General features: G+C 36.1%; 1 protein-coding gene across 2 annotated transcripts in view; it reads left to right on the top strand.

Annotated features, from left to right (window-relative positions):
• Nucleotides 1-15016, top strand: part of NAA15 (N-alpha-acetyltransferase 15, NatA auxiliary subunit) — a 94012-nt gene that overhangs the window by 47370 nt on the left and 31626 nt on the right. For both annotated transcript variants that reach the window (XM_036762841.1, XM_036762840.1), the window contains exons 6-9: nucleotides 97-250; nucleotides 9420-9539; nucleotides 9820-9915; nucleotides 13511-13617. In XM_036762841.1, the coding sequence (XP_036618736.1) occupies nucleotides 97-250; nucleotides 9420-9539; nucleotides 9820-9915; nucleotides 13511-13617 (477 nt within the window). The remainder of the gene's footprint in view (nucleotides 1-96; nucleotides 251-9419; nucleotides 9540-9819; nucleotides 9916-13510; nucleotides 13618-15016) is intronic.

Raw genomic sequence — 15016 nt, 5'->3', positions numbered from 1 at the left:
ATTAATACAATCTTAATCCTCTTTTTTCTATACATTTTTGGATATGGAATTTTCTGATCTTAAAAATGACAAAATGTCAATATTCATATTCTATAGACATCTCCTGATAAAGTGGATTATGAATATAGTGAGCTCCTTTTGTATCAAAATCAAGTCCTGCGGGAAGCAGGACTCTATAGAGAAGCCTTGGAACACCTTGGCACCTATGAAAAACAGATATGTGACAAACTTGCTGTTGAAGAAACCAAAGGTAATCTCTTCAAAATGCCATTTCCTTTAGCATTTAATTGTAGCTAGAAGGGGGATAAAAGTAATTAATTGATGGCTAATGACAGTTATATGTAATTTATTTAGTTTTTTTCCAGTTCTTTTTTTTTAAATTATAAATTTATTTTTTATTCTTAGTTTACAACACTCAGTTCCACAGTTTTTGGGGTTCCAAATTTTCTTTCCCTCCCTTTCTTCCCTCCCCACCAAGATGGCATGTAATCCAATGTAGGTTCTACATATACCTTCACAGTGAACTTATTTACACAATAGTCCAGCTGTAAAGAAGAATTATAACCAATGGAATGAACCATGAGAAAGAAGAAACAAAACCAAAAAAGAAGGAAAAAAAAAGAGAGCTAATAGTTTGCCTCAGTCTGCATTCAGACTCCATAATTCTTTCTCTAGATGTGCATAGCTTTTACCATCATGAGTCTTTTGGAGCTTTAGTCTATGAAAGTTAGTCCTTACAGGGACTGTGTGTCTGTAATCGTGTATAATGATCTCCTGGTTCTGCTCCCCTGACTCAGCATCAGTTCATATATGTCTTTTCAGGTTATAATACAGTCTGTCTCTTCCTCATTTCTTATAGCACAATAGTATTCCATTACATTCATATACCACAATTTGTTTAGCCATTCCTCAATTGATTGTCATCTTGATTTCCAATTCTTTGCCACCACAAAAAGACTTGCTATAATTATTTTTGTACATACTGATCCATTTACCACTTGTGTGATCTCTTTGGGATATAGCCCTAGAAGTGGTATTGCTGGGTCAAAGGGTATGCACATTTTTATAGCCCCTTGGGCATAATTCTGAATTGCTATCCAGAATGTCTGGATCAGTTGACAAATCCACCAACAGTATAACAGTGTTCCAACTTTCCCACATCCTCTCCAGCATTCATCATTTTCTTGTTTTGTCATGCTAGCCAATCTGAAAAGAGAGATGTGGTACCTAAGAGTTGTTTTGATTTGCATTTCTCTAATCAGTAGTGATTTTGAGCATTTTTTCATATACCTATAGATATCTTTAATATCTTCCTCTGAAAACTGCCTGTTCATATCCTTTAACCATTTCTCAATTGGCGTAGTTAGTGGTGGTTTTTTTTGTTTTTTTTGGAAGCAGGGCAATTGGGATTAAGTGACTTGCCCAAGGTCACACAGCTAGTTAGTGTGTCAAGTGTCTGAGGCTGGATTTGAACTAGGTCCTCCTGACTCCAGGGCCGGTGCTCTACTTGCTGCTCCACCTAGCTGCCCCGGTAGTTAGTTTTTTTAACAACAGGAAAATTTATGTTCTGGATTTTGCAAGTAGTTTATTAAGTAAAATTGCTTAAATTTTTCATCCACTTTTTATACACTGCATGAAAGTTTTGTAAATGATGATTTAAAACAATTATTATTCTGAACTTAAACATCAAATAAGATGGGCACTTCCATATACATATTAAACAGATGGAATTATATATGAAGGTGTAAATCTCTAATGTACAGTAGTTTTAACATGTTCACTCTCTAGTTTTTCAAAGCTCTGCAGCTTTCTGGGCTGGCTTGCTTCCCTTCTCTTTGCTGCATATTTTAGAAGTGATACCTCAATGATACTCCTTTGTTTTAAAAAAATTACTTATTTTTAGTTTTTAACATTCAATTCCATAAGATTTTGAGTTTTGAATTTTCTCCCCCATCCTGTCCTCCCCCTTCCCCAAGAAGGCATGTAATCTGATATAGGCTGTACTCATACATTCATATTAAACATTTTCACATTAGTCATGATGTAAAGAATTATAACTAATGGGAGGAACCTGGAGAAAGAAGAAACAAAACAACAAAAGAAAAGGAGAGCAAATGGTATGCTTCCATCTGCATTCAGACTCCAAAGTTCTTTCTCTGGGTGTGGATAGCATTTTCCATTGTTAGTCTTTTGGAGTCATCTTAGATCCTTGCGTTGCTGAGGAGGGCTAAGTCTGTCAATGTCAGTCATTGCACAGTGTGGCTGTTACTGTGTACAGTGTTCTTTTAGTTCTGCTCACTTCACTCAGCATTAATTCATGTATGACTTTCCAGGTTTTTCTGAAGTCTGCCTGCTCATCATTTCTTATAGCACAATAGTATTCCATTACATTCATGTACCACAACTTGTTCAGCCATTCCCCAATTGATGGACATCCCCTCAATTTCCAGTTCATGGCTACCACAAAAAGAACTGCTGTCAATATTTTTGTATATGTGGGTCCTTTCCCCATTTTTATGATTTCTTTGGGATGTAGACCTAGAAGTGATATTGCTGGGTCAAGGGGTATGCACAGTTTTCTAGCCCTTTGGGCATAGTTTCAAATTGCTCTCCAGAATGTTTGTATCAGTTCACAGTTCCACCAGTGATGCATTAGAGTGCCAGTTTTCCTACATCTTCTCCAACATTTACCATTTTCCTGTTTTGTCACCTTAGCCAGTCTGGTACGCGTGATGTTGTATCTCAGGATACTCCTGTTTTTCTTTATTTCTTCCTCCATTTCTTTCCTTTCTACCTCCCCTCTCTGCTCCCTTCTGTATTGGAGAGAAAAAAAGAAAGAAAAACAAAGCCCTCATGATAAATATGTGTAGTTAAGAAAGACAAATTCCTACACTGGCAGTGTCTGAAATTATATGTCTTATTCTGCATCTTAAGTCCATCACCTCAGGATCAGATAGATTTACAAGTGAATTCTATCTAACAATGAAAGAACAATTAATTCCAATATTATGTAAACATTTCACAAAAATAGGATGCTATCAAATTTTTTTCTATGGTATAAACATAGTCTTGATACCTAAGCCAGGGAGAGTCAAAATAGAAGAATATACAGGAAGAAAACTTCTCTTAAAATATATTGATGCAAACATTTAAAATAAAATACTAAAAACAAGGAGCAACATATTACAAAGATTATAAGCTATTATCAGGTTGAATTTATACCAGGTTGGATTGTGGGGTTGGTTTAATATTAAAGCTATGAAGCCATAAGCATAATTGACCAAATTAGTAGCAATACAAAACAAAGTCATGGTTATGTTAATAGATGAAAATTTTTTTTTGACAAAATGTAACACACATTTCTGTTGAAGACACTACTACCGTTTATCAAGTAGGGAGTAGGACTTACTCTTTTTTTAAGGACTTATTCTTTTAAAACTTTTTTTATTATTCTTATAAGTTCTAATCAGTTTCTTACATATCTTAGAAGTGAGACCTTGATCAGAGAAACTTGGTGCCAAGATTTTTACCCTAGTTAAGTTTCCCTTCTTAACTTATTTGGATTGCATTTATTCATACAATTTTTTTTTCAATTTTATATAAACAAAATTGTCCATTTTATCTTCTATGATCTTGTCTCTTGTTTAGCCATGAACTTTTCTCATCCATATATTTGAAAGATAATTTCTTCCTTGTTCACCTGATTTGTTCATGATGTGACCTAATTTGTTTAGGATGTGACCTTCCATATCTAGGTCATGTATCTGTCTGGAGCTTATATTAATACATTTTTGTCAGATTGCTTTCCAGTTTTCTCAGCAAGTTTTGTCACATAGTGAGTTTTCAACCCCAGGAGCTGGGGGTCTTTGGGTTTATCAAAATCTAGACCACTAAATACTGTTTACTTCAGTATGTCATCCTCTGTTCCACTGATTATCTTTTTAATCAGTAACTAATTGTTTTAACTATTGCTTGTTTTTCTTTATTATTAGTGGGACTTGGAGAAAAAAGGTAGCAGGGACAAATAATTGCTAAATAATTTTAAAAAGGAATTTAATTTTAAAAATACTGAGTTTTGGATGTAACCATTTAAAATTTATTTTTATTCTGAACTTAAATGCCAAATAAGACAGGTACTTTCATATTCACAGTAGACAAAGAAGCTTGTATATGAAGTGCAGATTTCTGTTATGAATAGATTTTTTTTTTAAGTCTATATAATAAGTTCAAACTGTAGCTTTGAACTTTCTGGCCTTCCTTCTGATATCTTATTCTGCATTAAAAAAAAGATGCCTCAATTACCTTTCTCTACCATCTCCCACTCCGAACCTGAGAAAAAAAGAAAAGCAGACCTTGTTACCAGGATGCATAGATAAGGAAAACAAATTATCCTGTGTTGTCTATATCTAAAAATGGATGTCTTATTCTTTATCTTGAATCTATAACCTCTCTTTCTTAGGACCAGATAGCGTAACAAGCACGTTCTGTTGAATAATTCTAATTTCATATAAAAATAGAAATACCTTTTCTCCCCCCAAAAAAGTATGTATTTTTTTAAATGGGTTGATAACTAGACTATTCTCTCTTTGGTGTTTCAAGAGCAGGCACTGTGGGGGCATGGTGCTTTTATAGTTGATACTAATTAAATGAGCCTTACATAGAGGATAAAGGCACTCCTCAGGAAGGCCAGGGGTAGAAAGCACAGCTTCCCTGTCCCCAATTCAGTATATCCCATAGAAACATTGGCTGAGGACATCTCAGAGTATGGAAAAGAGCATTGGGTGGGAGATGGGACATTTTACTCCAAATCAGGGAACCTTCATTGAGTTGTGTAACTTCTTTGAACACCACTTTGCTAGACTGTAAAATTAAGGTTAATAATATCAACCTAGTCCATCCCACAGGCATGTTAGCGAAGATTAAATGAGGTAATATTTGTGAAGTAGTTCTAATATGAAACCGTTGTAGAAATAGTGAGATGCTGTCATTAGTAATTAATTATTCACTGATTAAATCCCTGAAATGACCGTTATTGTTTTAAGGTTTTTTTAAAATTTATTTTCAGTTTTCAGCTTTCATTTCCACAAGATTTTGAGCTACAAATTTTCTCCCCGTCTCTACCCTCCCCCACACCCCAAGATGGCATGTATTTTGATTGCCCCTTTCCCCAGTCTTCCCTCCCTTCTACCCCCCACCCCATTCCATTTCCCCTTACTTCCTTGTAGGGCATGATAGATTTCTATACTCCATTGCCTGTATATCTTATTTCCCAGTTGCTTGTAAAAAACAATTTTTTTAAACATTTGTTTTTAGAACTTTGAGTTCTAAATTCTTTCCCTTCTTCCCTCCCCACCCACCCTCCTTTAGAAGGCAAGCAATTCAACATTGGTTATACATTGTTATGAAAAACACTTCCATAATAGTTATGTTGTAAAAGACTTTATTTCCGTCCATCCTATCCTGTCCCCATTTATTCAGTTTTCCACTTTGACTCTGCTTTTGACTATCTCCTCCCTCAGTCTGCCCTCCCTTCTATCATCCCCTCTCTCATCCCCTTCCCCCCTACTTTCCTGTAGGGTAAGCTACCCAATTGAGTGTGTATGTTATTCCCTCATTAAGTCAGATCTGATGAGAGCAAGATTCACTCATTCCCTTTCACCTCCCCCCTCTTTCCTTTCATTACAACAGCTTTGAAATGACCATTATTAATCTATTGTGAAGTACTTCAAGTGAAAAGTGTAATATAAATGTAGTGTTTTGTTTTTTGTTTTACAAATATTTAATTCTTTACAAGCCATAATGAAGAAAATTATAAGGGATCTTAGTCTCTGCTCTCCTTTACTGTAAATGGGGAACTATTTACTAGCTAGAATCAGAAAAATCACACCTCAGCTACTATACATGTAAGTGAGGAGGTAGGGTATTTGGAAAAAGATGTGCCAGTAGCTTTTAATTGAAGGGTTACTGGTTAAAGGTGGATGACTTAGTCCTGTAGGCAAGTCATTTTGCCTCTCTTAACCTCAGCTTTCTGCTCTATAAAATTAATGCTGGATCTCCATCTGTTCATTTATTTATTTATTTTTGTTTAAATCATTATTTATTTAATGTTTTAAGTTTTCAGCATTAATTTTCAGCAGTTTGAATTACAAATTTTCTCCCCATTTCTACCCTTCCCTCACTCCAAGATGGCATGTATTCTGATAGTGTTCCCCAGTCAGCCCTCCCGTCTGTCACCCTACTCCCCACCCCCACCCCCCATCCCCTTTTCCCTTACTTTATTGTAGGGCAAGATAGATGTTTATGCCCCATTGCCTGTATATCTTATTTCCTAGTTGCATTCAGAAACTTTTTTTTTTTGAACATCTGCTTTTAAAACTTTGAGTTCCAAATTCTCTCCCCTTTTCCCTCCCCACCCACCTTCTCTAAGAAGGCAAGCAATTCAGTATAGGCCACACATGAATCATTATGCAAAACCTTCCACAATACTCATGTTGTGAAAGACTAACTATATTTTGCTCCTTCCTATCCTATCCCTCTTTGTTCAATTTTCTCCCTTGACCCTGTCCTTTTTCAAAAGTGTTTGCTTTTGATTATCTCCTCCCCCATCTGCTCTCCCCTCTATCGTCCCCCCTTTTTTATCTCCTTCCTCCTTCTTTTCTGTGGGGTAAGATACCCAATTGAGTGTGTATGTTATTCCCTCCTCAGGTCAAATCTGATGAGAGCAAGATTCACTCATTCCCTCTTACCTGCCCCCTCTTCCCTTCCTACAGGACTGCTTTTTCTTGCCACTTTTGTGTGAGATAATTTACCCCATTCTATCTCTCCCTTTCTCCTTCTCCTCATATATCCCTCTCTCATCCCTTAATTTGATTTTATTTTTTTAGATATCATCTCTTCATATTCGACTCACCCTGTGCCCTCTGTCTATATATATATACACACACGCGCGCGCGAACACACACACACACACACACATATGTATATATGTATGTATGTATATATATTCCCTTCAGCTACCCTAATACTGAGGTCTCATGAATTATACAAATCATCTTTCCATGTAGGAATGTAAACAAAACAGTTCAACTTTAGTAAGTCCCTTGTGATTTCTCTTTCTTGTTTACCTTTTCATGCTTCTCTTGATTCTTGTGTTTGAAAGTCAGATTTTCTATTCAGCTCTGGTCTTTTCACTGAGAAAGCTTGAAAGTCCTCTATTTTATTGAAAGTCCATATTTTGCCTTGGAGCATGATACTGAGTTTTGCTGGGTAGGTGATTCTTGGTTTTAATCCTAGCTCCATTGACCTCCAGAATATTGTATTCCAAGCCCTTCGATCTCTTAATGTAGAAGCTGCTAGATCTGGGGTTATTCTGATTGTGTTTTCACAATACTCAAATTGTTTCTTTCTGGCTGCTTGCAGTATTTTCTCCCTGACCTGGGAGCCCTGGAATTTGGTGACAATATTCCTAGGAGATTTCTTTTTGGGATCTATTTGAGGAGGTGATCTGTGGATTCTTTCAATTTCTATTTTGCCCTGTGGCTCTAGAATATCAGGGCAGTTCTCCTTGATAATTTCTTGAAAGATGATATCTAGGCTCTTTTTTTGATCATGGCTTTCAGGTAGTCCAGTAATTTTTAAATGATCTCTCCTGGATCTATTTTCCAAGTCAGTGGTTTTTCCAATGAGATATTTCACATTGTCTTCCATTTTTTCATTCCTTTGGTTCTGTTTTATAACATCTTGATTTCTCATCAAGTCACTAGCTTCCACTTGCTCCAGTGTAATTTTTAAAGTAGTATTTTCTTCAGTGGTCTTTTGGACCTCCTTTTCCATTTGGCTAATTCTGCCTTTGAAGGCATTCTTCTCCTCGTTGGCTTTTTGGAGCTCTTTTGCCATTTGAGTTAGTCTGTTATTTAAGGTGTTGTTTTCTTCAGTATTTTTTTGGGTCTCCTTTAGCAAGTCATTGACTTGTTTTTCATGGTTTTCTCACATCCTTCTCATTTCTCTTTCCAATTTTTCCTCTACTTCTCTAACTTGCTTTTCCAAATCCTTTTTGAGCTCTTCCATGGCCTGAGACCAGTTCATGTTTTTCTTGGAGGCTTTTGATATAGGGTCTTTGACTTTGTTGACTTCTTCTGGCTGTATGTTTTGGTCTTCTTTGTCACCAAAGAAAGATTACAAAGTCTGAGTCTGAATCTGAGTCCGTTTTCAGGTTGGTCCAGGTGCAGCCTACGCTGGTCTCTGCTTCTTTCCGCTCCCAGCTCCATGTGTGATAGATCTTACCCAGCGACCATCAAGGCGGTCCTGGGCTGGAGTTTTGTTTCCCTCTGCTCTTTCGTGGGTTCAGCAGTTCTAGAATTTGTTCAGAGCCATTTTTTATAGGTTTTTGGAGGGACCTGGGGGGGAGCTCACGCAAGTCCCTGCTTTCCAGCTGCCATCTTGGCTCCGCCCCCTAGTGTTGAATTTTATGACCACGGAGATGTTCCTGTAATCCCACCACTCCCCTAATTACAAGTGTGATGAGTTTCCAAAAGATTTTTTCTTGGTTTAAAAATTTCCCCCCTTACTAGTTCAGAAGATTTTGCGCATCAGGAATAATGAGAAAGCTTTATTGATCACCCAGTCTAGTATTTTTTACCTTGTGGACAAAAGACTCCTGGACCATAGAGTAAGGGATCTGTGAGTTTATATGGTACAACTTACATCACTTTGATTTTTAACTCCAACAGAATATGCAGAGTGGCTCAATGTAACAACTTGAAGATAAATGTAAGGTTTTACATGTGGGTGAAAAAAGCTTCTTAGATGGGAAGCTGTTCATATAAAAAAGATCTGGGGGTTTTGCTGGCCTCCAAGCTCATTATAATTCTACAGCATGATGTGGCAGCTGTGGTGTGGCTAATAAATCTAATGCAATCTTTGGCTACAATAAGAGTTCTAATGTCCAGGATTAGGGAGATTAGAGTGTCTCATTGTACTCTACCATATTCATTCACCTCAGGAGTATTATATTCAGTTGTAGCAGCCAAATTTTTTTCTTTTGAAAGAGTCCTTCTCCACCCCCACCCCTGGGTAAAATTGTTACTGAATGAGTTTTTCATCAAAGGAACTACTGCAACAATTAATAATTGGCAACTTTGTTGGTGTCCATGGAGAGGTCTCCAGTAATAGTCATGGGATCTTAGCCTTTCATGCCTCTGCAGAAGGGCTTTTCAGGATACAGAGGAGACACATGGGTGAAGGGGGGGTGTGGGGAAGGAAAGAAGAGGGCGAGATAGTTCATGTCTGCACTCCTTAAGTGGCTACATGGAAAATTTGGTAACTGCTAGTTAACCTAATATTTTTGTAAGAATGGTTAAGAAAAAGTTTAACTGGAAGGGAAGCTGATTCTTCACACGTTGAGTTAATTTGACTTTCAGGAGAACTTCTGTTACAACTGTGCCGATTGGAAGAAGCTACTGATGTATATAGAGGTTTACAAGAGAGGAATCCTGAAAATTGGGCATACTACAAAGGCTTGGAAAAGTCACTCAAGCCAGGTAAAGCTTTAATACTCTTTACTATCTCTGTGGAGTGAGAGCTGACGCTGCTAAAAACATCTTTTAATTACTGAAAATTGCTGTCCAGCATTGCAGAAATCCTTTCATACTGTCTACAAATTTCCAACAGGGATTGTCATGTAGCTGAGAAATGTTGGAATTTATATTGCATTAAGAATCAGTTTAGTTTAATATATTTTGGGAACATTTATTTTTTTAGTGGGAATAATATATAAATGTATTATGATTTTTATACGTGAAAGTATTTTTTTTTCTTTAGTCAGTATGTTAGAACGTCTAAAAATTTATGAGGAAGCCTGGACTAAGTATCCCAGGGGATTAGTACCAAGAAGGCTGCCACTCAACTTTTTATCTGGTAAGTGATAATTTTTGCAAGGGAATAAAAATGTTATGGTTTTACACTTATTACTGATTGTTTACCTCTTTTTTAGCCTGTGAGTATATGAAACTTACTTTAATGGAGGTACAATTTCATTGGTTTGGGTAATTTGTTTACTGATAGAAATTGTAGGCCTCTGGCACATTGAGTAAATTTTCCTCCAGAAAGCACCTACCCAGTGTGCTAGTTCTCTTATTTTCTGACCTTACATATCCTTGGCAGGTACTAGCTTATATGCTGTTGATAGCATTAGGATGCTGCTGTCTTTTTAAAGCCAATATTCATTTTTCATTTCCTTTTACATTATTTATAATTCTGATTTTTCTGGGATCATGGTAATCTATATTTGCAGCTATATAGCAATACCAGGAGAATGTTTTTGTTGAAGAGATGTGCTTTCTATATCAGTGGAAGAGTTTTGGATCACTGAAAGTACTGTATAATTTTCCATATGTGATCTACATTGATCTTTATCTTTACCCTTGCCTCCACCAGTTGCATTTGTCCTACATGCCAGTGCTACACACGCACCTACACATTGATTCGATAGGCTCTCTGTCCAGTTTCTTGTTATGATTTGAATATTCACTTAGTTTTTATAGTTGGGATAAACCAATCTTTCTTTAAAATTTAATTTTTCTTTTTTATTATGCACTAAAGTTAACAAACTTGAGCATCCCAATATATAAAGAACAGAAAGAGGGTCATATATGAAACTTTTATCTACAGTTTTAGAGAAGTATGTATTAAACATAGTAGTAACAAAACTTCCTTGCTTGTTTATGGCCTCTTCTAGTTCTTCTATTTTTTTTTTTTGTATATTTTTGAATGTTTTTTTAAGGCTTCTCCCTTCCTCCTTTCCTACCACCATCATTCTTCCCACACCCCACCCACTTTTCTCTCTTGGTTTTTTTTTTTTTTTTTTTTTTTGGTGAATCTCATGGACAGAAGGGACTTCAGAAGGAACTTGAACCTTTTCAAGAATCACTTCTACCCAATAAGTGATAATTCAGCCTTTATTTATTTTTATATTTTTCATTTCATAGGGAGAAGTAACATGCCATTTCAATCATATTCCTTAATTTCTTCTGTTATTATAATGAGATGCTGAAGTAAGGTAGAGTGTGAGTAAGTAGATGTGAACCATCAGTAAGAGATACGGTACTAGGATTGGTGAAACTTGACTACTGATTGGATATGGGGGTTTAAGGAAATGGAAGAGTCAGAGAGAACTCCAAGATTGCATACCTGGGTGGGCAGTCATCTTAGCAAAAATAAGGGAGGTTTGAGGAAAAAATGTCTTTTGCGTATTCATCGTGTTAGGTGTGATTTGTCTATTGGGATGGCTATGTCTCTCCCACTGATGGCAGGTCATAGGAGACAGGAATTCTGGTGAAAGATTAGGGCTCTCTGATTTGGGGAATAGTTTGCTTGGAGATGTTCTTGAAGCCAGGAAAACCATTGAGATCAAAGGAAAGATTAGAAGATTGTTGACCATACCATACTTAGTCTGCTGGAGAGCCTATAGGAAAGATCAAAAAGTTAGTAGAACTAAGAGGACAGTTGTGTTTTCAAAGCCAGAGGAGGAGAAAGTTTCCAAAAGGAGGTTGGAGGGAGTGGTGTAGTTAGAAGCTGGATTGTACGGGTTCCATAGGAAGTCTTTTAGATTTGCCCAGTTCTTTGCCCTGCAAAGAAGTTAAGTACCAGTGTATGTGCTTTTTTCCCCCTCAGTAGACTGTAAGCTCCGTAAGGGCGGGGACTGCTGGCTTCTTACCTTTATATCACCAATACCTTGTATGTAGTATAGGTAACTTTATGAAAGTGTGTTAAACTTATTGGTATTGATTTCAACATCATCTCCATATTTACACGTTGTAACTCCTTGTTGGAGATAGCTTGTTCGAGGAGAGCCATTAGGGAGGGAGGCGCTTTTGCTTTGCCAACCAAGCCAGATACTATTTTAAATATCAATAGAATTTCAGTACAATTGTTGTATTCATTCACATCTTAGTCGTTTGACAGTAAAGGTGTGGTCTGTTGATTTTTTAATATACAGCAGGAATGTGAAAAACAGTCATATCCTTGGCATCAGCACACTACTATGTCATGATAAATATAAAGCATACAAAATTACATAGAAAAGATTTATATGGGGTATTACAAAGTGAGGGTAGTAGAAAAACACTTAAAAATGCTGAAAGCAACAAACTTTTTTAAGCAGATAGATGGAAAATAGATTAGAAGTGACCAAAGGAAATAGATTGTCAATTCTTTGTAAAGTTTATAGTACTTTCTATCTCTTTATAAGTAGGTAAAATTTAACAGTTTAAGAGAGATGTTAAATTACACATTAGTTTTATATGATCTTGGCTGTCTTTTTTTCCCCCATAAAATGATCATCTGAGATATTTTTGTATTCTCTTGCAGTCTTTCCCTCTTAAGGATAGAATGTATGCTCCTTGTGAGTAGAGACTATTTTCAGAGTTCTTGTCTTTGGATACAAACCTAGCAAGTAGTGCAGTGCTTGACATGTAAAAGGCACTCAGTAAATGCTTTGTGAATTTGAGGCATTTTACAAATTAATTTTTTTTCAGAAGTACTTGGTCCATTCCAGGGTATTCTTCCCAACTGGATCATCTTAACTTTGATTTCTACTTTTTCATATAGCGCTTGTTATATGGAGGTGCTGAAGTACAAAGAGATTGATTCTTCTTTTTTTCACTAATGAACGTAGGTTCTTTTTAAAATGCCTTCAATTTTGTTGCATTTCCTTTTTTCTTGTTCTTTGTTCGGTTTTGTCTGTGAACTTTCTTGGGATGACATGCCTTATCTGGATGTTCAGTCAGGTTCTTTTAGTTTTTCTTTATTCTCAGTTTTTTTTTTAAATTTTTTTTTTTGAGGCAGTAGTGCTCATAATCCCTTTTTTTTTTCTTTTTTATTATGTTTTTGCAAATGAATTTAATTTCATCCTGGTATTGTCCTTACCTGCTACAAATTCTTTGCTTTTTCGTGTTGTACATCTTTGAAATCCTGTAAGTATAAGCTAAAGAATTATTCTGCTTGAGAAAGAGATACTGTTTACTGGTGAAGGTTCTAGGGCGTTTTTGGCTTCATTGTGTGGGTACTGTTTACCATTGATTAAATGGTGATTATCTTTACTTTTGTTCATTTCCCATTTTTGGAGTTAACAGTGTGTTTTACTGGATTTGATTCGTGGAGCTATGATTTTACCCATTCTCATCTTTATCCTTTCGCTTCTAAGCAGTATTTACTTTGGTCTTTTCTTTGACCATTCAGGGATCTGATTGGTTCCAGACAAAAGTCATTTTAGAAATCAGTTGTCTGAGTGCAGTCATTTTCTGTTAATTTATACTAAGTTGGATTTTTATGAAGTAGTTTTGTTCTTACCACTTCCCTAACCTTCTGACACTTAGCCTTTTTTCCTCTTTCTTTTCCTGTGTGTAATTTTTCACTTAAGCCATGCAAAAGTTCTCTGAAGCTAATGTAAATGTTTTTAAACTGGTGTCTTGGTAGGAAAAAAACTTAGTCGTAATTTTTTTTTCTTCTTAAGGTGAGAAGTTTAAGGAATGTTTGGATAAATTCCTAAGGATGAATTTCAGTAAAGGTTGTCCACCTGTTTTTAATACTTTGAGATCATTATACAAAGATAAAGACAAGGTAAGATAAAAAATAAGTTTTAAAATGTTCACAGAAAATTTTGTATACATTAAAAATGCAGATAACCAGTTTTTCTTTTGAGTTATCATTTCTTTTAAGTTATTGGTATAGTTAAATTTTAATCTCCCACATCCTTATCAGTTATTTTATGAAACTGGCTTTAAGTTTTTCCAGGTTAGCTTTTCTTCCTTTTTATTATCTGAAAGTCTAGATAATGTACTTTGAATTTTTATTCTTAATACCTTCCATAGAGTAATCAGCTAGTTGTTTGTGTAAAAAAGTCAGGTAGTGATTTTGTCAACAATTTCCCAAACACTGTTCTTAGTAAATTGGCTGAAATAAAAGTCAGTGATATTTCTTGTACCCTTCTGGTAGGTCAAGAGAATACAATCCCATCAGTATGTCTTCATGTCAGCAATGCACCTGACGAAGTCTACCAAGATTTGTGAATAAATGGAGAAATGTGGGTTGGATGATAGTATAATTAGGTGGGTTTGGATTTGTTTGATTTATCAGATCTGAAGAATGTCAATTAATGAATAATAATGCATTGGAAGGATGTCTCTATTAGATTGCATTGTCTTTGCTCTTGATCCAGTGCTAGTCACCATTTCCATTTATTTGGATGAAGGGACAGAGGGCATGCTTAATGATAATTATGGTATTGTCACAAAACTGGTATGGTTGCCTACCACAATGAATGAATTAGACTCAGGATCTGAAAGATGTCTAACAGTGGGCTGAAGGTAGTAAGATGAATTTTAAGAGACCATGAAATCAGCAAAAAATTAACTGGCTAGGGGTATGGGGATCTAGAAAACGTTCATATGAAAAGAACCCAGGGCATTTAGTAGACTGCAGGCTCAATATGAGCCTATGCTGTGATATGTGAAAGCCTAAGAACTAATGCAGTCATAAACTGCATGTGTGATATCCAAAGTAAGCAGGATAGGTGTCCCTTCTGTACTCTGCCTTGATCAGTCAGGATGTGGAAATTTGTGTCCATTTCTGAGGACTGCCTTTTAGGAAGGACATTGCCAATTCTAAGTGTAGCCAAAGAATGGTGACTGAAATGGTGAGGGACCTGGAGTCCATTGCATACACAGATTGGTTGATATAATGGAGAATACTTAGCTTAGAGAGGAAAAAACTTTAATGTAATGTGTGTCTTCAGGCATTTGAAGGGATGCCAAGTGGAAGAGGAATTAGAATTGCCCTGCTTGTGCCTAGGAGCGCATGACGTATAGTACCAATAAGGGAAAGTTAGAAAGCAGTAGATATAATTTTAAAATGAAGTGGGGGATTAATTTGGTTAGTGAGTTGGGTTAGATGCTTCCCAAGCAAAGAGTAGATGGATGACTATTTGTTAGAGATCTCTTAGATGAGATTATTGATTTGG

This window comes from Trichosurus vulpecula, chromosome 6, assembly GCF_011100635.1.
Source record: "Trichosurus vulpecula isolate mTriVul1 chromosome 6, mTriVul1.pri, whole genome shotgun sequence".
Taxonomy (NCBI): domain Eukaryota; kingdom Metazoa; phylum Chordata; class Mammalia; order Diprotodontia; family Phalangeridae; genus Trichosurus; species Trichosurus vulpecula.
The sequence above is the reverse complement of the archived record's forward strand: the minus strand, read 5'-3'. Positions and strand labels throughout refer to the sequence as shown.